The 25,578-nt window shown below is 41.0% G+C and overlaps 4 protein-coding genes, 1 long non-coding RNA gene and 1 other non-coding gene across 8 annotated transcripts; 3 read left to right on the forward strand and 3 right to left on the reverse strand.

The window, feature by feature from the left end:
- Nucleotides 1-439: 439 nt before the first annotated feature.
- Nucleotides 440-3,617, reverse strand: LOC117778299 (caspase-8-like). The gene is made up of 6 exons (XM_034613785.1): nucleotides 3,471-3,617; nucleotides 2,471-2,811; nucleotides 2,324-2,358; nucleotides 1,572-1,677; nucleotides 918-1,467; nucleotides 440-775 (listed from the first exon to the last, which is right to left on the reverse strand). The coding sequence occupies exons 2-6, from the start codon at nucleotides 2,802-2,804 to the stop codon at nucleotides 628-630; spliced, it is 1,173 nt and encodes a 390-aa protein (XP_034469676.1). The 5' UTR covers nucleotides 2,805-2,811; nucleotides 3,471-3,617; the 3' UTR covers nucleotides 440-627.
- A 51-nt stretch (nucleotides 3,618-3,668) lies between these two features.
- LOC117778303 lies at nucleotides 3,669-25,578 on the forward strand. Its single transcript, XR_004616769.1, has 3 exons — nucleotides 3,669-3,885; nucleotides 20,323-20,326; nucleotides 25,569-25,578. It is a non-coding gene; the product is annotated as an uncharacterized LOC117778303 (long non-coding RNA).
- Nucleotides 3,719-3,790, forward strand: trnae-cuc. Its single transcript has one exon. It is a non-coding gene; the product is annotated as a tRNA-Glu (tRNA).
- LOC117778300 lies at nucleotides 3,726-10,113 on the forward strand. 2 transcript variants are annotated; one of them, XM_034613787.1, is made up of 11 exons: nucleotides 3,726-3,781; nucleotides 3,968-4,026; nucleotides 4,582-4,646; nucleotides 6,060-6,112; nucleotides 6,205-6,371; nucleotides 6,557-6,732; nucleotides 7,404-7,516; nucleotides 8,625-8,766; nucleotides 8,933-9,044; nucleotides 9,355-9,436; nucleotides 9,549-10,113. In XM_034613787.1, the coding sequence occupies exons 3-11, from the start codon at nucleotides 4,592-4,594 to the stop codon at nucleotides 9,633-9,635; spliced, it is 987 nt and encodes a 328-aa protein (XP_034469678.1). In that variant the 5' UTR covers nucleotides 3,726-3,781; nucleotides 3,968-4,026; nucleotides 4,582-4,591; the 3' UTR covers nucleotides 9,636-10,113. The 2 variants fall into 2 exon arrangements, with proteins under 2 accessions (XP_034469678.1, XP_034469677.1); XM_034613786.1 differs by lacking the exon at nucleotides 3,726-3,781 and having other exon boundaries at nucleotides 3,837-4,026; nucleotides 9,549-10,017.
- Nucleotides 11,331-14,804, reverse strand: LOC117778302 (SH2 domain-containing protein 1A-like). 2 transcript variants are annotated; one of them, XM_034613790.1, is made up of 4 exons: nucleotides 14,028-14,804; nucleotides 12,212-12,272; nucleotides 11,977-12,121; nucleotides 11,331-11,673 (listed from the first exon to the last, which is right to left on the reverse strand). In XM_034613790.1, the coding sequence occupies exons 1-4, from the start codon at nucleotides 14,201-14,203 to the stop codon at nucleotides 11,561-11,563; spliced, it is 495 nt and encodes a 164-aa protein (XP_034469681.1). In that variant the 5' UTR covers nucleotides 14,204-14,804; the 3' UTR covers nucleotides 11,331-11,560. The 2 variants fall into 2 exon arrangements, with proteins under 2 accessions (XP_034469681.1, XP_034469682.1); XM_034613791.1 differs by having other exon boundaries at nucleotides 11,331-11,652; nucleotides 14,028-14,647.
- LOC117778301 (uncharacterized protein CXorf38-like) lies at nucleotides 15,466-20,043 on the reverse strand. Its single transcript, XM_034613789.1, has 6 exons — nucleotides 19,808-20,043; nucleotides 18,970-19,104; nucleotides 18,522-18,644; nucleotides 16,180-16,329; nucleotides 15,879-16,061; nucleotides 15,466-15,768 (listed from the first exon to the last, which is right to left on the reverse strand). Exons 1-6 carry the CDS (start codon nucleotides 20,006-20,008, stop codon nucleotides 15,658-15,660), a joined length of 903 nt encoding a protein of 300 aa, XP_034469680.1. The 5' UTR covers nucleotides 20,009-20,043; the 3' UTR covers nucleotides 15,466-15,657.

Genomic DNA, 25,578 nt, shown 5'->3' on the forward strand with positions numbered 1-25,578 from the left:
GTAAAATTGTGCAAGATAAAACAACTGAGGGTGAATGAGTGCTGTGTAGAACTGGAGACGGTGAAAGGAAAGTTAAAACTGACAGAAGAGTTGTGCGAGTATTTAAATAGCACAGAAACTGGAGAAAACTTCAGGAGAGATACAATGAGGTCAAAGCAAAGCTGAACCCCAGTTGTAGTTGTCACCAAGAACAACACGACTTAGATGCTGCAAAATTATATGGAATAAGAATAATAATCCCTTAAACAGAAAGTACTGACGCTTATCAAATGTTTCCTCTATGTCAAAATGGATTAATATTCTATAATGAATATGTAGTTTACATCCTCCATATAAATATGTTAAAGCTTAATTGGTCTTGTTTCATGCATTAATTACTCATCTATTCTTGCTCTCATGAAAAAGGTGCTGCAAAATAAAGAGACAGTATAAAGCCTTATTAAAACCACCTCCAGTGAACTTTATTCTATGACAAAAGTTTGGAAAAGTATAAATGGCAATTACTGTTACATGTGATTGAGAGATAATTCAGAAAGATAAACAATTATTGAGTACATTTAAGAAAACTCTCATAAAATACATCATACATTCAGACATAAAGTAAGCAGTTTGCATGATTTCTGGAGATTAAGCTTCAGGTGGTGACAACACAAGTGTTTTCCTCAGGGTGAACCTGACTTCAGGCATCTGCTTTGCTGCTCCACATTGTCTAGGGCCCTCTTTCTGGCTTACTTCATCATTCACACGGTGGAGGATGGTGGTGATATCATCATGCCTTGAATAAATATAATGTACAAAAACATTACCATAACCACCATGGCACAGATTATGATCAAATAGTGCACAGTACACACGGTGCATATTAATGGTTATGGTTATGGTCAAACTACATATTTAATTTAGAGTTATATATTTACCTGAGACAGCCCTCCTTTAGCTGCTGACACACTGATTGGATGAACCAGCTCCCGTCGGTTTTGTGTCTAAATGATACATGGTCCTCAACAGTAGCGAAAGCAACCAGAACATCGGCCTCTTCAGGAATGAATAGTGAGGGTGAAGCATCAGCCTCCAGGTCTTCAAGCAACACTCCATGCTGTGTGTGCGGTCCCTGGCAGGCCTGGATCAGGAACACTTTGGGTTTGCCGGTGAGGGCCGACTGGTCGCTCGTCTTGAAAGTTTGAGTTATTTGTTTAATGGAGAGGGGCTTCCTATCCGTCCCGATGACTACGCCCTTTAATCCGTGGCTCAGAATGCAGCAGATGAAGGCATCTCCATGCTTCAGAGGAGTCTGCTGAGGTTCAGCGAACCCGCTGCCAATCCACTCCTTAACATTGAACTCCTGCAGCCTAGAGGGGTCGCTCAGAGAGGCAAAGTGCCCCAGCGCTCGCTCCATCTGGTCCCGGGTTTGGTCTTTACACATCAGCACTCTGAAGCGTAGCCAAGTGAACACCTCTGCCAAACATTCTGCAGGACAGGGATACAAAAAAAAAAAAAACTCAGTTAAGCTTCAAACACTAACAAACGAGAGAATGGTGTGAAACAGTGCAGCTGTCTGATAGGTAACATACGAGCATCTTTATTGGTTCCACTTCTCATTGTGCCATCCATGAAGTTGTCATTGTTTATGATGACACAGAGGCCAACGGGCTGGCTCTTCAACTGGTACCGCTCCTCCTTAAAACAATGAAAACAATGGAACACAAACATAAAAAGACTTATAATTAAGAGTTGAGTTTTCACTGGATTACATTTTGTGTGGTATTATACTACTATATTACAAAGCAAATATTCTGTGGTAAGTTTTACTTTCTTTAGTCTTTCAGTTTCAGAGCAAGACCTATTGATTTCACATTCAGATTTTGTATTGTACTTTCACTGTCATCACTACACCAGGCATTCCATTGACTTGTCACACAAAAACCACGGGCAGAAGAAAAAATCCAATAGCGGCGGAGAAATCCAAGAGCCGAGGTCTCATTTGTTCACAGAAGCAGCGAGAGCACAAGGAGAGCAGATGAAGCTGGAGCGCAGGTGTATTTGAGTGCAAGCGCAGGGTTTTGAGTGAGAGCATTACAAAATCAACAAGTCCTGCTTTTAAAACTGAAACATCACGTTCTTGAATCAAGACAGCAAAAAATATGTTACTACAAAGTACTACGCATCTGTCTGGAGACATTAGGAACAAAATATGACCTGGGATTATCTGAGGAAAAAGTATGCAATCCCCTTCTTGAGTCTTTTTATCAAAATCTACTTCGAAAGTAATACTCATGCATGGTCGCATATCATGTGCTATTTGAATATCAGGCAGAGATCTCACCCTCTTGAGCCTCTTGCTCTGTGGTGACGTAGCATCTGAGGAAACCAGAGTGAAACAGAATTACATCTCCAAACATAAACATGTTTTGGTGTAAGCTCCATGTGAGACACACTATAGGCTCATATCAATCTGTGTATGTCAACATACCTGCTGACTCTTGGACAGGCTGACAGGTGACCAGATGGCAGGTGTCATTCAGCTGCATGCTCTTCAGCTTAGGGTAAGTATTTATTATGTCCTTGTCGGTTTGCAGGAGGTCCATGAAACGTTGGCAGGAGTCCTCTCCTTTGTTCATGATCTTATCCATGAGCTCAACGGCGTGTCCCTCCACATCTTCCTTGTTGATGCTTTTCAGGTTGTTGTACTCACGTTGGGTTATCAGGTTTTTCTCGTGAACTTTGTTGAGGATCAGCCTGTAGTCTGCACACAAAGCCGTCAAAATGTCTGTTTTATTGCACCGCAGAGTGTCTTTGGCTGACATGTTGAATCTGAGATAACAACACAGAGTAAAACAATATTATACAAGAGAACAGCTACACAAAAGTATCTTTATTTTGGTTCATATTGAAGTAGGGCTGAAAATGTATCGAAAAAGTGACTGATACAGTCCATATTCATGAGGTGACATCTAAACTACATACCCCTTACCCCTTACCCTTATCTTAACCATCAAAACGAAACTGAAACCCGAATGGGGGGAGCCACCCTATACTTACAAGTACATGGGTTTTTAGTTTATGGAGTAAAACTGTGAACATATTGTTCTGCAACATATGCAGTACATATACATATACAGTCTATGGTAGTACCATTGTAGTATCACTATATGACACATGTTAATTACCGACTACTTCAAACATGAGCAAGAACAACTTCTTCTGCCAACTTTGATTTAAAATCAATACTTTGTGATCAAAACGACATGATGTGGTTTTTAATGTATGTAAATGGTTAATAGCAAGTAGGAATTTGAACCATTTTAACTTTCTCCACTGTAAACATTCGTGCACCACGCAGTTATACAGTCAGAATTCACCTGAGTTGACTTAAACCCGTTTCTACGATCATCCAAAATATCTTAAATGAAGAACTGTAGTGTAAACTAGTCGTAGCACAGGGTGATCAGACAAAGGCTTTGTTAACCTACCATCAGGAAGTGTTCCAAGTCTTCCCTCCACAAACACACACTCCCTCCAGTCCAAAGGAGCTCTCCGGCCATGTGACCACCACCTAGCGGTCGAGGAGGGGTAGCCACGTAGACAGCACAGAGCGAAAGCTAAAGGGGAGGTCACTTCTGTGTGTTCCCACCACATGCGCTCGAGAGTGAAGCGAAGAAGAATGCAACTTTCTTCTGTGAAAGAATAAGCTCAACCACATCACTGAGTAGCGCAACTGTCCCTGGTGGTCTAGTGGTTAGGATTCGGCGCTCTCACCGCCGCGGCCCGGGTTCGATTCCCGGTCAGGGAACTCACTTTTGGTTAACAATTCAACTAATCCTGATATGATCCTGTGTTTTACTCGCTTCTATCGAGGGGTATTTCCCATGAGCACCTTACAACAACGTACAGAATAAGAGACAGAGGGAGGCGGATGGTCTCCTGACGATCTGTACAGTAAGTGACGTCATACTTCTTCTTTCTACAGAAATGTGTCACTGTCTTCTGTCTGTTGGTGAAAGCGACAGGGTGGAAGGACAACAGACGGTAACAGCCTCTTTTAAATCATATAAACAATAGTACTGTGATTCTATTAAAATATGTACTGTATAGGATTTGGTGTAACTTACCCTTGAGAGAGACAATAGTTCACGAGTATGTTTATTTATCCTTTTTGAGAGAGTGGTGTAGCTGAGTGTGTAAACAAAACACTGATAACTTCATTTTTTATTATTTTTGGAGGGGAAATGTAAACGTTTCTGTATGTGGTGGTAATGTGTGCGTTGTTAACACTCACAATCAGATGTAACTTAGAGGAGAATGATATGAAGATTGTATTTGATGGGTCAATCCACCTCTACATGTGAGCTCTTGAAAAAGGGGAAGTCTAAAAAGCCAGGAAACCATTCAATGTGGAGGAGCTTGCCTGTTCTTTCCGTGACTCATTGCAGCTGATTGTTCATGCATCTCTCTCACTGTGTGTGTGTGTGTGTGTGTGTGTGTGTGTGTGTGTGTGTGTGTGTGTGTGTGTGTGTGTGTGTGTGTGTGTGTGTGTGTGTGTGTGTGTGTGTGTGTGTGTGTGTGTGTGTGTAAAATCTGTAGATCAGCTGTGATGCTGCTCCTTGTTCTCTGGTCCAGTTTCCTGGTTTTGTGGCCATCACAAGGCGGTGGGTGACTTTTTGACACTGCAGACCACAACGTCAACTGCTAATACAACTTCAGTGTCCGCACCACAACACAGGCGCTCACACTCACATCCTGATGGATCATGATACACAGCTATGACAATTAAAACCAGCTCATGTCCAGTGCACCATGCTTTGTACGTCAGATGTTGCTTTTTCATCAAGGTGGTGTTGCACTGTCTCTTGTGTTTAAGGAAACAGGTTTCAATTACCACCTCGATGATAACAAATTACCCAGATGAATTCAGCATGGAGCACTGCAGAAGAGAATTTGAAAGCAGACATTTTTCCCCCAAAATTAGGTTTCACTTTCTCATACTGTCCATTGCTGCAGCTCCTCTTTTCAGCCTCTGTCAGAAACGCTTGATTTGAGCTCCTGTCGCTTTAAGACCTGCCTCAGTCTGAAGCCCAGTCTGCTCTGATTGGCCAGCTTGACCCCTCTGTTGTGATTGGCCAACTGCTTCTCGCACATGTAGGAAGTGTTGGCCTCTGCCCTTGCATTAAGTTGGGCATACACTGTGTGATTTTGACGTGATTTTTCAGTTGTGTGTCTCATTGTAGAGTCGGGACGATTTCTTTCTTCATTGTGTGTAGTTTGTCGTGCAGCGTCTAAACAATGTGTCCATATGCCGACACCTAGCATTGTTAGCAAACAAACTTCAACTTCTTCTTTGACAAAAATACGGAGCTTGTGCGGAGGAGGCGGCCAGTTTGAGAGATCAGGTCGTGTCAGACAATCCAACCACACAGTGTGAGCACATCATTTGTGAGTTTAGGCATCGCATCTCAGACGATTTACTCACACAGGGTGAGGTGGAATTTAGCAACAACATTTCTAATGTGGCATAGTGTATGCCCAGCTCTTTGTTAGGTGTGCATTATGCAAAAGTTGGGCATCATGATGACATCATGGAGTATCAGCTGGATGACAGAGGAGGCGTTTTTGGACGTTGAGGCACAGTGTTTTCTGTGGGGGAGAGGAGCTCAGCTTTGCAGATGTTTTACATAAACAAAAAACCTACAGAACACTAGAGGAAATAAAAACTTGAAATGCACAATATGCAAAAATGCCCCCAGGAGACATTGGTTAGTAATCAAAATATTTGGATGCAAAGAGTGTTCCGTCAAGATGCATCCTCTCAAATGTGGAAGCTGCACAAGTAAGAAAGTCATAGCAGTGTTTAAATTTGATGGCGTAGACAGATTAGAGAGAGTAGCTGCCCACTAGAGGAAATAAAAGCTTGAAACGCACAATATGTCTCCTTTATTTTTGATGGACTTTACCTGCACGCTATCGAGTGCAAGTTAGAACATGGCAATCTACGGCTAAAATCAGTTCTACTTCTGGTTCCCCTCATGCTTTAAGTCTAGATGAACTGTGTGTTTTCTTAACAGCGATGGAGGGCATCAATCAGGACATCTGTCAGGGGGAAGAGCCCAATGAGGTGGTAAGAATCAAAATCAAACACCACACATGCACGATAGAAGTTTGCTGCAAGTATAAAGATTTATTTTTTGTTTGTTTGAAAAACTATTTCAGCTCTACGTGGCTCACTTCATGAATTCTTCGCTCCAGGAGGAGGAGGAGTTAGATCTGACTGAAGTAGATGAAACCTTCATCTGCCTCCTTTACCCAACAAATCTACTCAACTGCTCCTGGTCATTCCTCACATTAGAGAAGGATATGCAGCTCTCTGTCTCTATCAGGTACTCATATGGTTTTTATATTCTAGATGAAACAATAACACAATCATGTTCCACAAACCATAAAATGTGCCATGTTTATAGTGGAAAACTGTTCAAGTTTAAGAGATGAAATATGAATACACTTACAACAAAGGCAAGTTCATCTGTATCAGTTGCTTTAAACGTTTCTCTGTGTGTTCATCCAGTGTCTGCCATGATAACACAACAGTTCAGTCTCGGAGCCAATCGCCTGTGGAACGGGTCGGATCAAGGTCTTTAGTTCTGCAGCAGCATGAGAAGATAAAAGTAGTACTTCAATTTAACATGTCCCAGCACGACAAGTGGAGAGTCTACACCTACACATACGACACGGACACACTGGGTGAGACTCCAGTAAACTGTTGAGTTGTTTTGGGGTATTTGAAAATGTCAATTTGACAGATGGTCTTAATTAATAAATAATGCACAAGGTATCACTTAACTTCGATTCCACTTGACTCAGCAGTGGACTAATAGATATTAAATATAATTTGTGAACAGTGCAAATGGGAAGCATATTACCAATAAATGATCTTAACGATGCAAAAAATGCCCCCAGGAGATCACGTGGTATTAAACAAATGTGCTGTCTTTTAGTTTAGACATTGGTTAACAGCAATCAGATTAGTATTCAGATTAGTAATCAGAATATTTGGATGCAAAGAGTGTTCCGTCAAGATGCATCCTCTCAAATGTGGAAGCTGCACAAGTAAGAAAGTCATAGCAGTCTTTAAATTTGATGGCGTAGACAGATTAGAGAGAGTAGCTGCTGTTTAGGCATTTTACTCATAACTACAAATGTCAACATCCCTGTGGTGCTAGAGGAAATATCAGGGGATCACCAGGTCACCAGTCATGAATATCTATCCTCTGGGGAGCATGAACGTCTGTAGAATATTTCATGGAAATATGTCCAGTAAATGTTGAGGGATAAAGTCATCATTCTAGTAAACTGAAGGTTTGTGTTAAAATAATCCACAGCAGAACTTTACAATGAATGATTTTGTGCCACAGAGGTCCTGTCCCCACCCTCAATCTCTGCAGCATTCAAAGATGGAGAACTATTGGTGAAGTGGGCTCAATCAAGCCCCATGTGCTTTGAATACCAGCTAGACCTGGGTAACCAGGTACAGTACATGTCTGTCTGTGTGTGAGGATGACTGTGGAGGTTACATTACACTACATTACAAGTCATTTCGCTGATGCTTTTATCCAAAGCGACTAACAATTACAATTAGTGCATTCAGCATCTATGTTAATTATTACCAACGAGGGTATGTTTTCATCTGCGTTATTTATTTAGTTTTAGGATTACACAAAACTACTCAATGGGTTGCCCTGAAACATGAAAAGCATGCAGCTTGGGTCAAAGAAGAACCCATTAATCAATTTTGGTGTACGTCCGGGTCAGGGGGCAGATCCAGGATTTTTTTTAACTTTCTTTAAAATTGTGAGATAAGACGTTTTTCCAAATTTTCCTTAATTTCTCAGAGAATAATTCATGGCTCTTGAAAAAAATAAATAATATGGTGCGTTTTTTCAGATTTTTGTGATTTTCTCAAGAATTAAACAGAGATCTCAAGCATGTGTATAAAGCTAATATCTATGACCAGGTGAAATTTGGTGTGGATATGGATAACGGCTTGGATTTTGTGAATCCAATTTTAGTAGCGACCTTTTTCAGATACTGAACGGTGACGAATAATCATTTCAGCTTTATCAGAGAATGGATATTTTACCTGTGTTTAGTGTGAGCAGGTTGAAGATTATTCGTGTGTACATGGTATATGTATCTGGTCTCAATATGCTGATTAAGTGGCCAATTAGCTTTGGTGGAGGTATGTGCTCACAGAGTGCCCTTATTTCTGCTAAGGAATATTTTCATCTTGTTTGTTTGTCCGTTTTATAGTTAGCAGGATAATGCAACAACTTGCACTTTCTTCAACATTGTGAGATAGGACATTTTACAACATTTCCGTAGATTTCTTAGATAATAAAAACCATAGATCTTGATTAAAATTAATTAGGCATGTTTAGGGTACTGATATTTATGAGTGTGTGCAATTTGGTGCAGATCTCCCAAAAGGTCTGGATTCAGTGTTTGAAATGTGGTTTCATAAGGGGACTGTTGGGCCTTTGTGTAGTTATGCGCTCTACTCTCTACTTGTTTCTGCTGAGGGAGGTTATGTTTTCATCTGTGTCTGTTTCTTGAACTGAGGAATATTTTCCTAACAGGAGCCTCCTAAACAGCTGACATCCCAGCAGTCTTACACAGAGCTGAGTACGGATCCTACCTTCACCTACAGAGTGAGGATGAGGACAAGGAAGCTGGCCATTTGCATCCTAACTCAGTGGAGTGAATGGAGTCCCACTGTCAGTGAGTGATATCATCTCAAGTAGATGTTTAACTAAAAACTAGTGTTGACTTATTGTTGACATCTTTATTAATTTGTTGATTAGTTGATAACTGGACACATGATTATGCGACAGGTTCCAGTTACTGACACAGGGATCTTAATACTCATGTGTGCATCTGTTTGTAGCGGTGGAACCGTCAGGGGAGCCAGACAAACTCAACACCCTGTCGATCATCTCGATTTCATTTGGAATACCCATGATCCTCCTGGCTTTGCTGCTGTTGGTGCGCCATCAGAGGTACACAAACACACAAACACACTGATTCAGACATCAATACAGCTTCTCACAGACTCCTCACAGCCTGATACATAAAGTGTGTCTCCCATTTTGAATGTGAAACTGAACTGCGTGAGAAAGAAGTCAAAGCTGACACTTATGTCAGCAGACACAGTCAAGTTAGGTGAGAAAACAAAGTGCAGGAAGGAGAAGTCCAAGGGGCTGTATGGGTGGTGGTAGTGTTGTTATTCTATGATAAGCCACCGCAAAACACAACACTCTAAACCTACTTTGCAGTATGTTTGTGTTTGTGTGTGTGTGTGTGTTTTAGGGTGTCTAAACTTCTGTTTCCTCCGATTCCTCAACCACCGCCAAAGTACATATATTTCCTGGAGGAAAATGACACGTTCAATGTAAGTACACACCCATAATGTACACCACATACTCATATCATGTCAGTCACTCACCAAGCCACATTCATGAACGAAGGGTGCCATTGTTTTGCTTCTTGTGTTGTGTTTCCAGTTCTTCCATCCTGTGCTGCCATCTAAGGCTGAAGAGGAGATCACTAAGGTGGAGGAAGAAGAGGAAAACCCTTTAAAGACATTTTAAAAGTAATATGGGGAGGACACTTTCAAATTTACAGTATTTACACCGACCTAACACCAACAACATTTTCCCTCAGCTCAAAAATGTGTTGAATGTATGCATATGAATGTGGGAGGTGTGTTTTTTGGGTGGGGTCTTGTGTTTTACAGCCTTATATTCAATGGTCTCAAGATCAAGAGTGTTAGCTCAGGTTTACACTTTAATATGGTTCAATATCTGTTGGCCGCTTCGCTTGTCACACCTTAGCTTAGGGTAAACAAAACTTTGTGGATATGGTCAAATCTTTGCACGCATTTGCAGATGTGTCTACACATGTATAAATCTCAATACACTTTCATTTCATAAACTTCAGAACGCATTTGCAGATTCTTTTATAGATTTTTGAGAAACACACACACACACGCACGCATGCACGCACACACACACACACACACACACACACACACACACACACACACACACACACACACACACACACACACGTTTGTACAGCTTCTTAGTGAGGACATTCATTGGCATAATGCATTCCCTAGCCCCCCACCCTAACCCTAACCCTCAACCTAACCTAAACCTAATTCTAAGCCTAACCCTTAAACCAAGTCTTAACCCCCAAACAGTCCATTAAAGGGTGGTCACAAAGTGAGGACCGGCCAAAACCGGTCCTCACTTTCACAAAATGTCCTCACTCAGTAGGTTGTAGACTCAAACCGGTCCTCACAAAGAGAGCTGTACAAGAGCACACACACACACACACACACACACACACACACACACACACACACACACACACACGCACACACACACGCGCACACACGCGCACACACACGCACGCACACATGCACGCACACGCACGCACACACACACACACACGCACACACGCACACACACACATTTCTCTACCTGAGAGCAGCAGTTCACTGGTCCTGAAATGTGGATCTAGAGCTTTGACAAAATGTGTGTACCTTTTTGTGTGTGTGTCAATAAAGTTTGGTAATGCATCATCTGCTCTTTTTAAAATCCAGTCATTTATTTATTAATTTATTCAACCTTTATTTGTACAGAATGGTCTAGTTTGCAGTCGTTATTATAGCAGCTCATTGTTTACAGGATGGTATCAGCAAAAGCAAAAATCCAGCATTTAGACAAACGTTGACACTTACACATCTGACAATAAAACATAATTAAAAAAAAACCACACAGCATTTAAAAAAATATGAAAACAATAAAATGGGATGAAGAATGAATCAACACAAAAGCAAAAGTTTGACATTTTATGAAATTTGCTAATTTGCTTTCTGGCAGAGCGTTAGATGAGAAGATGATGAGAACACCACTGTTACAACATCTTTCCATTAAACATGAAACTACAGTTAGCTTAGCTTAGCATTGCTACAAACTATGTTGACTGCTTTCATATAAGGACTTTTGAAGTGCTTCTCACCCACCTCAAGGACAACCTACACTCTTCTAGAGGATCTAAAGAAACTTCTTGATATTAATCTCAGAAAGCTATTTGTTGTCTAACTAAGAGAAACGTGTGTCTAAAAAGTTGTAGAAAGTTTTACTTTTTTTGGTTGGGACTTCCTCTATATATAATTACAAAGATAAAAGGGTCATCTGCCAACAGACCAAAGTATCGATAGGATAACCTCCATGGTTCAAAAGTGTAATAAGCTGGACTTGTATGAGCCAACATATATTATCAATGAGAATAAAGTATTACAGCAACAATGAACAGAATCACTGAAATGAACAAAGCAAAAGAGAACAATTACAATGAGCTGATGCTAAAGTGACACAAATAAAGATACAAAATTAAACACAAAAAATATGGCAGATCCTTGATTTGCCACATTCTGCATGTTTCTCTCATCTTCAGTTTGTCCGCCTGATTAACAGCATTGGTCCACTCGTCTGAAGGCACAGCCTTAACTGACGGACCTGCGGCTGCCGCCGCCGCCACCGCTGCTGCTTCCGCCGCTGCCCCCGCCGCCCCTGCTCATTTCCATGTAGACAAACTCTGTAGAGGAAAAAGCTGGAACTGTAAGAGAACTGAGTGAGTAGGTCATGAGGGACAACAAACATTTCACTGCCGCAAAAGGAAACTTTGATTTACCACAAACACAAAAACACAGAAACAACCACTCGTGTGTCTGCGTTTGTATCTGTTTGAGTTTTTATATACTTTTTGAATACTTTATATTGTAACATACTGAAGAAAGTATGTGTGTGTGTGTGTGTGTGTGTGTGTGTGTGTGTGTGTGTGTGTGTGTGTGTGTGTGTGTGTGTGTGTGTGTGTGTGTGTGTGTGTGTGTGTGTGTGTGTGTGTGTTTGTGTGTCATACCTTGTCCATTACTGATGTACTGTAGCTGTGTTCTGTCCAGTGGGTGTGTGAGGGGGACTGTTGTGACACCAGAGGCTGAACCTCCTCTGTAGTTCTCTATCAGTGTTTCCAGTGTCCCAAAGCTCTGCCGTCTGATGCCTGAACTCTGACAAACACAAACACACAAACCATAAATAAAATGTATATGTCTGTGAAGTGTGTGACGTGTGCGATCTGGATGCAGATGTTTGCTCACCTGAGGACACCAGCCGTCGATGGAGTGTATGAGCCTGAAGGTGTGCACAAACGGGGCTTTCCTGCAAAACACATATTTCCGAGATTTAAATGGTTTACTGTGAAATGCGTACAATTTGAATATATGTTCACACATGTTTGAATGGAGTGATTCAATCTGAAAGAGATTGTTAATGAACCTGGAGCAGAGGATGTAAGTGATTTCAGTTTCATGTTCAACACACTGAAGGTGAAACAAACTTTCATATACTCCTCACAAATCTTTCTAGAGCAGTGGCGGATTGAGGATTTTGTTTAAAGGCCACAAATTACACAGAGGGACCAATTATATGTTCAACATCCATGCACAACTCCGGATTCAGTAAGGTGCACATTTAAATCATTCCTTGTTTACTGTTAACTCTGTAGCTTTGAGAAAAGTCACATATCATTGATCTTATTTTGAAAATTGTTCCTTGTTCAAGCACATTTGTGAACTTCAAAAAAGCTTTGAAAGTAAAAATTCTTAACAAAATATTTATAGTTACTATTGTTAGTAAGTGACTAGTTTATCTAAATAAAAAAAGGACTACTGACAGAATAGGGGCACTTCAGAATTAGCTGGGGCCAGAACCCTTTGGCAGTCAAAGGAGCAGGGGAGATGAGATAAATGAACCTGATGTATGAACAATCGATGTCACAACATGAAGTTGAACTCTATTCCACCACGTGACGCTATACATGACCGGTATAAATCGAGCAAAACCATAATAACAATAAACATGGAGATGGTTCACTATTTACTATAAGTCAATGTCACAGCATGGGATTTTAGCCTAATGCTAATGTGTGGGAAGTACATTGAAATCACATATACTGTACATGCATAGCTTATACAATTCAAATGGTAAATGGCCTGTATATATAAAGCGCCTTCCCAGTCTCATTAACCAATCAACAGTACCACTCACATTCTTTCCATTTTCCTACGCAGACTGGAGGAGCCGGGGTTGTCCACAAAATATTTTTTAATCCAGTCACAGATTGTTTCAACAAATATTTACTCACATTCTTCAGAAATTCATTGATGTAAAATAAAAAATGCAACAGCATTGATATCAGCAACTTAACACACACACGCCCTCACAATGTATTATATATATTATGCTAATCAGCTTTTACTATATCAGTTTACACTGGCATGATCAATGTAGTGTTGTTCTTATAGATTGCTGTCAATTCATAAAAATCACCTGTGGTTAAAAGTTAAAACATTTGATACTTAAACATTTGAACATTGTAGCACATAATAAATATGAAACAACACGGCACTGCACATTTCTCAGAGAGTGCAAACAAAGTCTGGCAGCTGGCAGGAAATAGTCATATAGTGTTTATGATATACTTTCTTATTTAGTACACAGATTGAAACGTAACTCGTGTTTAAAAGGTATATTATTGAGAAGAATTATATTGATATTTATTAAAATGAGCAACATTTTGTGACGTTTTTGCTGACAGTACAGTATTAAGGTGCAGAGGAACAAGAAATTAAACACCAGTATCCATTAGAATAGGAGATTATAACAACAAATATAATCCCAAAGAAGTTTAAAGCTTTAAGACATTATATCAATGTCTATGCCAAATGTACAGGGCTGAAAAGTTTTACTAATGACTTATATAATTTTTTTTAACAGACTGGCTTTCTCAGCTGGACTGTACATCATCTATAAACATCTGTTTATAGATGATCATCTGTAAATAAAGGAGGAATGAACTATTTAAATGAAGAATTATCCAACAAACCCTTAACTATCACAACCCTCAGATCTCACCTCACACACAGACAGTAGGCCCCCTGCATGGTGTCGCTGTCTCTCAGCAGAAAGCTGCCATCACGTCCAAACCTCTCCAGCAGCCTCTCTGTGGCCTCACTCCCAATTCTCCCGAAGTAAATGGACCGAACCAGCTCCCCTTCCTGCTCCATGTCGCCTCTGAGGCCAGCACTCATGCGAGTGTAGAAAGGTGCAGGTGCAGCAGATAGTTGTGGCAACAGAGTGTGTGGAAATATAAGAAGAGCGTCTCTGGTTTTCACACTTCTCTGTCATGCAGCTTGCAACTCATGCTGTGCACTTTGTCTGAGCTAAAACAAAAAAAGGTGATCTGATAAAAAGATTGTGCTCAATGTGCTCATCACTTGAGCACATTGATTTTCACGTTACAAAAAAGAAAAATCGACCTTAATCCTCCCTTCTGATCCTCATCACTGGTTTGCTTTCTGAAAACCTGTGTGTAAACATTTGTTTGTCACACTCTTTTATGGCAATACATATGTATTTCAACAGTGTAACACATCAGACATTTGGACAGTGTCAGTTTCAGTTTCACACTGACAGCAGTGTAAACCCCATCAGGATGTGGTGTGCTGCAGACAAACCCCGTTGAGCTATACGATTTAAATAAAAATGTGAGATGAAAACAGAGAACAGAGGGCTCATTTGTGTGGAACATGGAGTAAAGTGTCTGTGTGCACCAGCGTTGGGCTTATTGCTCAAAGATAAATGTATTGTTCATGGGTTATTTTAAGGTTAATATACAGTGTAAGAAAGGTAGAGAAGTGTAATAAAATCAGGGCTGTCAAACGATTACAATTTTTAATCAGATTAATCACAGGGTAGCTGTGGTAACAACCAAACCTTTACACAATTAAATGTGAATGTGAAATCTGAATCTGAGCCCATCTGTAGAAGCAGTGTTGAGCCAGTTCACACTTAAAAAGAATGAGTTCCAAGTTCAGTTCACGCAGATAAAAATGGACTAGTTCACGTTCATAGTTCATTTTTTTATTGGGATGATTTAGGTGACAAACGTACGGTCATGTGTTTGGTGATGAATCGATGGTGTCGGATCATGTCTGCGTGTCGCTCTGCTGTTGATGAGTCATTTTCATGATGTTTAAATGCAGCCTCATAAACACAGGAGCGAATCAAACAAGCACTAAGTGACTTCCTGAGCTGATCAGGTCCTGATAACTAGTGGTGAGTGTTTATTAGTTGAAGTGAGAGCAGAGTGGAGGAGGACACAGAAACTCCAGCTCGGTACAAACCAGCTGCAGTTTCTGCTCTGATCATGACGCAGCTGATCACTGAGCAGCTGAGACCAGAGAAACTCTGTGTTTCACTGTCTTCTACAAAGTCACTGACCGGCTGCTTCACGTGAACGAGCTCTGATCTCACTGCGTGTGTCGCTCTGAGCGAGTGAGTGGAGGCGGGTATAAAAGGGTTTGAGAACATATCGGTTTCAGTTTTTATCACTTCTTTTTTGAGTAAACACTAGTCATTAACATTTTTTATAAAATATTATATACATGTTCATATACTGTGACAAATCTTCAACTTAAATTCAAATTAAATAAAAAAAAAAAAAGGGTTCAATTTGCTCCTCGTTCATCTTTTCTGGTCCTTCTTATTTTCTGGCCTGTAGTGAGTCGATGGCCTGAAGCTCTGCAGAAAACCTTTCCCCCAAATCTCTGTTGGCCTGCAGGAAACCACCAAGCATCTTCAGCTGCTCAGTATCCTAATGAAGAGACAGTTCAAATTACATGCCATATTTATTTGAATGTGTTAATGTCTTAGTTCATATTAATTTTTTGTTCAAGTGTAAGTGTACACGTTTGTTTTTTGCACCCGTGTCTCAGCATCTTCATTGTCAGTATGCAGTAACTCCTGCAGCTTCTCCTGGAGCAACTCAGCTTCCCATTGGCTGATTAAGTCGACGGTGGCCTCCGAATCACACACTAGACCGTCCGAGTCAACAGAGTCCAGTTGGTCCAAACCAGAGACAGATAGGGACAAATCGACAGTCAGCATCTGTTCAAAACATGCAAACAAGCTGTGAGGCAAAATAACAGTAATGTGACGGAGTGGTTCTCAAACTGGACATATTTTAACAACAACAACAACAACAACAACAAACACACACACAGACCTCATCTATTTCTTGTCCAACTTTTGCCATCTGTGGTACGTGGCTGAACTGCCGCACAAAGTGTTTCAGAGTCTTCTGGTAGCGTCTTATCCATTCATCCTTGATACGCAACTCACAAGAATGCATTAACTCGTTCCTGTATTGGATCACCTGGAACCACACACACACGCGCGTTGGCACACACATCAGAACATTTGTATCAGAACAAAATGGTCATAAATTCACTCCCATTGATTTGACAAGTTAATGTTAGAGTTGAAGGAAAAACAAAAAAGTCAATTGCCAGCAATACTCTGTGCCATTTCAAGATATGTACAATCTAACTTGTACATATCCCGCCCCTCCATCACTAAATCTCTCCATTCTGTAACCTTTGTCAAATCCTTGATGTTGCCAGGAAAAACTCCAAGAAATGTCTGCAATCATCCAGTCTGGAACATAAAGTTCTGTTAAATCACAACGTGACACTTTCTTTTCTTTCTTCTCATCTACAGAGTAAACAAACGAGATACAACATGTATATTAGTGAGGTTTAGCTGTTGGAGTGAAAATAATGCATTTGCATATTAGAGAAAAAGGCATTTACAATTTTATATTTCTATATTACTGCTGCCAAAATCTTAACCAAAACCAGCTCCCGATATAAAAGACTTGGTTGCAGCTGGTCTACAGCTATAAAAAAAGTTTAATTTAAGACTTTTATAGACCTTTTTAATAACACTTTAATTTGAATTTATGACCAAACTTGCAATTGAAATACACACCAAAGTGAAAACACATTTATGTCATTTCATGGATCCTAATGGCGGCAGTGGACAATAACTGTGGACTATAGTGGCATCCGATCTTGATGGTGGATCATGATCTTGCTGGCTGCTGACAATGGACTATGATTGCAGCAGGACTGCTCGATACATAGTATTTCTCCTCAGACACTTGACCATTAATGACATTAATCCACCAATTCACTGACCTTCAGTTATACTTCAAAATGTTTACCCTAATCAATGCTGCTAAAACCTTTATCTTGATGTTCTCCTTTACACTTGACATCCATTGCACTTCTGTCCGTCCTGGGAGAGGGATCCCTCACATGTGGCTCTCTCTGAGGTTTCTACGTTCTTTTTTCCCTGTTAAAAGGGTTTTTAAGTAGTTTTTCCTTACTCTTGTTGAGGGTTAAGGGCAGAGGATGTCACACCATGTTAAAGCCCTATGAGACAAATTGTGATTTGTGAATATGGGCTATACAAATAAAATTTGATTGATTGATTGATTTCGATTCCACAGTTCACTTCCACGCAGTGGCTCTAAACAACACAAGTTCTCTTCATTCTTAAGCCACTTATCTGTTAACTTGCATGTTCATAGTGTTGAGGTATTTTTGAATATCCTCCCACATTACTTTATATGCCACTATATATATTATGTATATTATATATTACATTATATCTATACAGGACAATAGTGCCTGTCTAAATTCCACAGATACTCCATTCTCTCACTAAGCAGTACCAAGGTCAGGTTATAGATAAAGGACCAACCAACAGTACATTGTAGCATCTATGCTTAGGGACTTTCATATCTAACTCAGATGCTCCAGACAGGGAGACACCAACTTCAACTCTCCCCGACTTCAACACTTTTGCATATTTCTCCAGGGACAAGTCGTAAGGACACAATGTGATTTAGGAATGCATACTATAGGCTTAACTATCCAGTAGGATGCAAACACCTACATGTAACATCGAAAGTGACAGCAACTCTAGCCATTCATGAATGTGCTGTTAGAATGGGTGACACAAGTAGAGGGAGATACTGTATATGCGGATGCTGTGGGTAACATCTTCAGACTTGTTGGTGACAGTTGCTCATGTTACTCTGTTGGCGTTTGTATATTGTTTCACCTCCTGGTCTCCTTGATGCATCAAGTCTACATTAGAACCTTCTGCATAAGACATCAGCTGCTGCCTGAGTTCTCCTTTCACCAGCTTCCAGAAAACCTCCATAATACATAGCAAGCTGTCTAGAAGAGCATTAGGCTAAAACATCAAACTTAACCAGAAACCGAACAACTAATAACACAAACTAATAATTCCTCTTCCTCAATTTGGTGGGGAAGAGAACATTTTCTTGGTGACCTTTGGCAGTGATGTGCCTGAATCTAATCTGAATTTTTAAAAACACAAATATTTATCAAGGCCTTTCATTTGTTACATTGAATTTAACACATTTTATGACTTTGACCCCCAGGTGGTAGGTCACATAACAATTTTCTGACTTAACAGCTTATCAATGAGTGACCAACAGTAGAACAGTGTGTCCATTTTAGACTATACATTTACCTCTCTCACAAATTTTGGATCCACAGTCTGGAAACAGTCACAGGAGTTGATGAGGTTGAGCAGAGCCGAGGCATCGCACTGATCCGCCCCCTTCACTTTCCCCTGACCTCCTGGCATGTAGGCCTACAGAGAGAGAGAGAGAGAGAGAGAGAGAGAGAGAGAGAGAAAGAAAGAAAGTTAGATAGATAGTTAGTTAGATAGATAGATAGATAGATAGATAGATAGTGTATATAAATATATACTATTCAGGCATTTTCAAAACAGTGTTATTGGCTGATATGCTGTGATATATTTGACTTGACCATGTGATGAATCACGGAGCTTCTCAAGTTTCAGAAAACTCAGCTCTGCAGTCTAATGTGTGTGTGTGTGTATATGTGTGGAGGTTGCAGCCCTAAGGAAATATAGTAATATGCTGGTTTGGAATAACTGCTCTAAATGTTGGTACCTTGGCCACTTCCCAGAAGTCTGTTCTCCAGGAGGGAGGGGAACAGTTCTCCCAGTGCACGGTCCTGTTCGGCTGTCTCTGGTGTGCCAGGATCGCCGTCTTCCACTTGCTACACGCCCTACATGCCCAGGAGAGCTACACACACACACATGCAGTGAGAATACTTTGGTAATGTCACATTTCAACCAAAATCCTTTAGTCCCAGGAACCTTTCCAAATAACTAAATGCATCTCCAGTCCTGCAAGCTCCACCCTGAAGGTTCCTGTACTTTCTTAAAGGTTTTAGCTTAAAATACAAATTCAACAATGAACTCATTCAATCTAAATATACACAAACATCACAAGTGAGAATGCAAAAATAAACTTAAAAAGTAAATAAATAAAATAAAAATGTCAATTAAATATTATATATTTGTATTATATATAATATATATATATATAAATAGTGGGGCTTTTCCAATTTTTTTTTTAATGTGCGGAAAATGTACAGATTTTTAAATTTTACATTTGTGTACGAAAAATGGTAAGTGGACAAATTATTTTCCTCCATAAGAGACGAAATGAAATGTTACTAAAGGTTAAAGCTGACAAAAACAGGTTGTTATTTCATACTTTCTTAAAGTGCTACACCCCTGAGTAAGGATTTTATTTTGAAGGGTAAAAAGAACTCTGGAACATTGTTCCGACCCTGGTTCCTGTACAGATTCTCAGATCCTGGGGAAAGTTCACGCTGTGGAAACGTAACTTGAGTCCGAAGTGAGAAACAGTTGTAAAGCCATAGAATCATCCAGTGACACTTTAAAGCAGCAGTTGATGGGACATGACAGGCTGGTCCCACCTTGTTCCCCCTGCAGGCATTGGTCTCACACGGCCTCCCGAGCAGCGGGCTGTGGGTGAGCAGATCCTTGTGGAAACCTCTCATGTGCTGGCTGGTGAAGGGATGGAGGCCACTCTTCAGTATGAGCAGACACCGTCCTGCCTTCAGCCAGTTCTTATACTCACTGTCGTTGAGACGAAGCAGCAGCTCCTCACTCACCATCTTGGCCCTCCTCACTTCCTGAGAAACAAGTCCAATCACAATCCCAATCCTTTTACTTAGCTCCACCCACTCAGGTTAGGTAACACAGTGACCACTAGATGGCGCCATCGGCTTGGTAAACTGCAGGATGTGCCCTTTGGGGCTGATCCTCACAATTGTAAATGTAACTTCTGTTGTTTTCCTGCAGAGATCCAGAGGAAGCCTGAGATCTTCAGCACCTCTCAGGCTGAATGTTGCTGCCCGACACCTGCTTGTCCAGGGTGGTGTCACAGTCAAAGATCAGGGCTTGTTTGCCCCACAGAGCAGAGTCACAGATCCGTAAAGCAACATGCTGTATGACTACCAGTGTTTTGGCCTATACCTGCTTTATTTCCCTCAGTAAACTGATATTCATTTTTCCGGGGCTTCTCTGAACCCTGTAGAGCTGAGACTGGGGAAGCTGTTGAAGAAACCTTTCTACTGCACACAGGTAAACGATAGAGCTCTACAGACTCATGAACGCTTCAGCTGAAACCTCATGACTCAGTCAATATTACTCACTTCACTAATAGCACATGCAGGTATAGAGTCAGTAACAAAGGTCTCACAAACAATAACATTAAAAGCTGTGCAGGGTGCATTTACCAAACTAGCCTGAACTCAAATCAGACTATAATGGTTCTCAGTCGAGCACCCAACAGTCCCCTTAAATTCACTCAAGCTGCTACAAATTTCACACACTTATTAATATCAGTTCCCTTCATGTGCCTGATCTTTTTAATCAAGATCCATGAGTTATTCCTGCGGTGAAAATGTTGAAAAATGCCCTGTCTCACAATATTGAAAAAGGTGAAAAATAAGTCCTCAGGAGGTAGAGCAGGTTGTCCAGAAGGTCGTTGGTCCGATCAGAGTCTTTGTGCTGAAGTGTCCTTTGATGGTTGTGAAAGAGAACATGCTACGCTCTAGATACGCTGTATTAGTATGTGTGTGAATGGGTAAATGGCAAAACTGTACTGTAAAGCCCTGTGAGTGGTCATCAGAGACTAGCAAAGTGCGATATACAGTATATACAGGCCATTTACCTGAAAAAAACCATTTGACAAGGGTGAAGACATCACCTGCTTGGCAATAAGGTGTGCAGCTTCATCAAGCAATGCAAGCATTTCATTTATGAATCTCCAAGCTTTAGAAAAATAAATAAAAGGGTCACAGAGCCATTCCCAGGTGACACTGGGCAAGAGATTGGGACACTCGACAGGTCGCCAGTGTATCGCAGGCCCAACAAACAGAGACAAACAACCATTCCAACTCAGATTCACACCTACGTTTGATTTGGATTCTCCAGTTAACCTAACCCTGGATTTGTCTTTGGACTGTCAGAGTATTCGTGCCCTGCATGCTGGGATTCAAACTGGGAACCTTCTTGCTGTGAGGCGACAGTGCTACTGTCCCCGTAAAAAGTGTTCAGAGATCTGTTGATGAATAACATATTATCACAGGTTGATATTGATATTTGTTAACACATTAACTGCTAGTTATCTGTTAACATGACCAGCAGACATGCATGAGTTACATCACTTTTCAATTGAAGTTGTTTTGCTGGCCAGATAATGACATCCAAGACTCTTCTTGCTCTGTTTTGGCCTCCAGATATTCAGGGCTGTCAAACGTTGAAATCCTCTGCTATAGGTGCTAGCTGGTTTTTTGAGGTGTCTCACTGAAATGCCAGGTCAGATAATCTACACCTTTGTTGAACACATCAGAGTCCATAACCGGCTGGAGTGCCTGGTGCCACCCTGCAGCAGCCTGTTATGAAAGGTGGCATCACCCAGCTGCTACATCTGCTGTTTGATGCGAGGAGGAGGGTCGGAAAACCTAGAAGTGCCTGGTCGGCAGCTGCATGCGCTGACTTCCCTGAGGCTGTTGAAGGTGTTCATCAGGGAGGAACTGGAGTTTCTGACAGATACCATGTATCAACTGACACTGTAGGTGCTGGCAGGAGGAGAGCATTTACTAAACCCCTTTCTATTTCAAGCCTGAGCAGTATGGACGGACATGTTGAGAGAAAACACACCGTAAAACATTTGAACTCAGACAACAGCCATTGACATTCTACCAACCATTCCTGGGTCTGTTGAGTTGCTCGGTGACGTATTTTGTCCTCATTGCTGCAGATATCTGTCCAAACTTATACAACAACAAGATATTTTTAGCATACACAGCAAAATCATCAGCTTCTTTCCAGAGCTGACAATTTACACTGAGCTACGATCATAAAAGGATTAATTATAAGAAGAGTGGGATGTCAGTTTATCACCCAATTGAATGTATACGTACAAAGATATAGGAGCTGGGGTTTATCCAAAGATCGACCGATGTAAGGAATCTGTTACAGAAAGAGGCATTGACTGGGAAGAGCCACCATACTGTCAAAATGTGTGCAACAACCTATCATGCTATCATCGACAGCAGTGTCTGTCGAGACGAAGAAGAAATATCTCAATCACTATGAAGATTACGATTTCATCTTCTTATTTTTGAATGTGCCCCTAATCTTTCATTTAATTATAAAAAGCTGCCTGCTAACTAAAACCGCTTCACTCCCAGTGCTGGAACATCCAAACCGGGACAAACAATAGCCACATAACAACAGCCTTGGTACTGCAAAAAGAAGGTAAAGTGAATCAGTTTTTCAGTTTATAGCTACAGTAGTAGTAGCACAACCTTAGAGATGGTCAGTTTATCATATTCAGTTAGCTGACAATGTTAAGTTATCTACTACCTGCAAAAGTAATGCATTTTCTCTGCGTCCTGTGACCTCGCAAATGTTAGCATGCTAACATGCGAAACTAAGATGTTGAATGTGGTAAATATTATAACTAAACACGTGTGAATTGTCATTGAGCATGTTAGCATTCTAGGGAACCGTATTGCATTTTCGGGGATTAACAAGATTATTATGTCAAAATACAGAGAAGATTTAGTCTGCTTTGAGAGTGTTGAAGCAAACATGTCCCTCCTGTGCGATCAAGTTTTATTTGGTCTGGGTTTGAGACATTGGGAGATACAGAATTTATGTGGTGTGGCACCTCAGGACATCAGGATTGTTCAGGATCGTTCCGAAGTAAAAAGGATTTTGAGCTATGATATTAATTTTCTTCACAGAGCTGCTTCCTTCACGACTTGCAGTGGAGGGTAGTATTGTTCACTAAATATTGTTATTTAACATTTTTATATGTGCAAATATATATTGGCAGGAAATGAATCAGAGCTGTAAACTGGATTAAGTTCTTTTTCATTGAGTTCCTATTGTTCGCCTTCTTCTATCTCCTAATCTTACAGTCTGATATTTATAGAGTAATACTTCCATCTTTTTCAGCGTATGGATGCAAGACAAATAACTCAATAACTCAATAACTCAAATAACAATTTGTTTGCTTGTGTTTTTTCTTCGCCCTGTGATTGATTATCTTCTGCCCAGGTATACACTGGGACACAGTCTGGCTCCCATGGCCCCAACTTGGAATACCGACAGAATGATAGGATTGAACGTCACTGTTCTGTGTGTTTTGAAATGACTGATTTTCCTCTTGTACAGGCCTGGAGGTGCAGCTGAAATAGACAGTAACAGTCATAGGATTCCCGGTTAAAACATATTAAATTACAATTATGAAAATCAAAAGACATTTGTGTTGTATCAAATAATTTCATCTTTACATGAAAATTTAATTAGTCTTTTAGGATGCACAGAGAAAAACAAATATGCCTCTATCTTTGTAATTGGATCTCTATGGACGATAGTTAAAGTAGATTAGACGCCCTGGAGTGAGTGTGTGAGTGTGCGTGTGTGTGTGTGTGTGCGTGTGTGTGTGCATGCTGATAGGTATGTGCGGGAGTGTGTGGATAAATACATATATGCATTTTTGTGTGTTAGCGTGTGCGTGTGTGTACCCGCAATCCCAGCAGGGTGTTTTTTTTTTAAGCAGAGCAGATCAAAGAGACATTAGTATTCTGAAATAAATCACATGCTCGGGCCTCACTGTGTGGGTCCCCAAACACATACACAGGAGACACACACTCTCAGTCTCATTCGCTCCGTCTTCTCCTTTCTCTTTCCCCCAACCATCTCTCTCTTCAAAAGACACCACCAGCCCACACCACCTCCTCCTCCTCCTCCTCCGCCGCCACCCCTTCCCTCCACCTTTCCCCCCCCTCCTCTACCCAGCCCCAAGCGGCCTTCAGAGCTATCTGCTTACTAGCTCCGAATCCTTTGTTGCATCCTTTCAGTTTCTCACGTTCCAACTTGAGCCTCGTCTCCTCCCTCCGTCTGCAAATAAGCAGGAAAATGCTTTGTCAGAGAAAACTGTTGTTCATTGCCGCAAAAGTCAGAAACGCAAAGTAGGGGGTTTTGACAAGTGTATCCTTAGGGAGAGACCTCTTATTCTCTCTGCCTCTCTCCATCTTTCTCCTTTTTTTCTCCTTTTCCCCCCTCCCTCTATCACACCTCTCTTTCACTCTGCCTCTCTTTCTGTAGAATGTTTCTGGGCGATCTTAATTTTTATTTTATTTTATTTCTTTAGTTTTTAGTGTGTGAGAAGCATGAACAATGATTGGACTTTCGACAAAAGCTGTTCTGCTTGGCGGCCGACATCAGCAGGACTCTGAAAGGTGGTCACTGCTTCTCCCGGCGGGAGAGGGAGGCTAACAGAGGAAGAGAAGTGAATGGAATTGAAGAAAAATGATTGACATGGTGTCGCTGGGAGAGGAAGAAGCTCATTTTTGGCCAAAGAATGAGAATGAGTAGAACATAAATTCCCCCTGTAGCCTTCTGACAGTAACAGTATCGATGAAGTCAGGGTTTTCTTTGAGCTTCCTTGTCGCTGTGTGTGTGTGTGTATGTGTGTGTGTGTGTGTGTGTATGTTTGCATGCATGTTAGCATGTGGTAATGTGTGTGGGATGGATAAGTTTAGGTCAATGTCTACATGCATATACTTACTTATGTGCCTGCATGTATCTGCGCATGATTACTTGTGTGTGTGTGTGTGTGTGTGTGTGTGTGTGTGTCATTTGGATAGCCACCCACATGAATATGCAGATCAGTTTTAGAGAGCGTATGTGCTCAGCATTAAAGCCCACTCTCCACCGCTGACCCAATTTCACACTGCAGTGTGTGTGTGTGTGTGTGTGTGTGTGTGTGTGTATGCTTGCTTATCAATGCATTTCACCAAGCTTGGAAAAATCGTGTGGTTAAAGCAGAGGTTTGTGTGTGTGTGTGTGTGTGTGTGTGTGTGTGTGTGTGTGTGTGTGTGTGTGTGTGTGTGTGTGTGTGTGTGTGTGTGTGTGTGTGTGTGTGTGTGTGTGTGTGTGTGTGTGTGTGTGTGTGTGTGTGTGTGTGCTTTTATAGTATTTATGAGGCAAAAAACAGAAGCGATAAGTCTCATCCAACACACATACATTCACAGTTGGCTGCGAATAACACACATTCACACTAATACATGCTGACCAAAGCACATGCCTCTACACACAGAACCACATTGTCGCTCAGTCTCAATCTCTTATTTCTCACACTGGTTTACAAAGAGCAAGCGCA

The sequence above is a fragment of the Hippoglossus hippoglossus genome, chromosome 17 (genome assembly GCF_009819705.1).
Source record: "Hippoglossus hippoglossus isolate fHipHip1 chromosome 17, fHipHip1.pri, whole genome shotgun sequence".
NCBI lineage: Eukaryota > Metazoa > Chordata > Actinopteri > Pleuronectiformes > Pleuronectidae > Hippoglossus > Hippoglossus hippoglossus.

Bases quoted from the DNA above. Each gene is read 5' to 3' on its own strand.
- LOC117778301 (XM_034613789.1), bottom strand. From the start codon at position 20,008: ATGGTGAGTGAGGAGCTGCTGCTTCGTCTCAACGACAGTGAGTATAAG. The intron at 19,105-19,807 runs GTGGGACCAGCC...GTGTGTGTGTAG, and splicing joins ATGCCTGCAGGGGGAACAAG to CTCTCCTGGGCATGTAGGGC. The intron at 15,769-15,878 runs GTGCAAAAAACA...TCTCTTCATTAG, and splicing joins ATGAAGATGCTGAGACACGG to GATACTGAGCAGCTGAAGAT.
- LOC117778300 (XM_034613787.1), top strand. From the start codon at position 4,592: ATGCTGCTCCTTGTTCTCTGGTCCAGTTTCCTGGTTTTGTGGCCATCA. The intron at 4,647-6,059 runs GTGGGTGACTTT...TTTTCTTAACAG, and splicing joins TTTGTGGCCATCACAAGGCG to CGATGGAGGGCATCAATCAG. The intron at 7,517-8,624 runs GTACAGTACATG...TTTTCCTAACAG, and splicing joins AGCTAGACCTGGGTAACCAG to GAGCCTCCTAAACAGCTGAC.
- LOC117778299 (XM_034613785.1), bottom strand. From the start codon at position 2,804: ATGTCAGCCAAAGACACTCTGCGGTGCAATAAAACAGACATTTTGACG. The intron at 2,359-2,470 runs GTATGTTGACAT...TGGTTTCCTCAG, and splicing joins GCCTGTCCAAGAGTCAGCAG to ATGCTACGTCACCACAGAGC. The intron at 1,678-2,323 runs GTGAGATCTCTG...CATTGTTTTAAG, and splicing joins AGAGCAAGAGGCTCAAGAGG to GAGGAGCGGTACCAGTTGAA.
- LOC117778302 (XM_034613790.1), bottom strand. From the start codon at position 14,203: ATGAGTGCTGGCCTCAGAGGCGACATGGAGCAGGAAGGGGAGCTGGTT. The intron at 12,122-12,211 runs GTGAGCAAACAT...TGTGTTTGTCAG, and splicing joins TCGACGGCTGGTGTCCTCAG to AGTTCAGGCATCAGACGGCA. The intron at 11,674-11,976 runs GTATGACACACA...GTTCTCTTACAG, and splicing joins GTACATCAGTAATGGACAAG to TTCCAGCTTTTTCCTCTACA.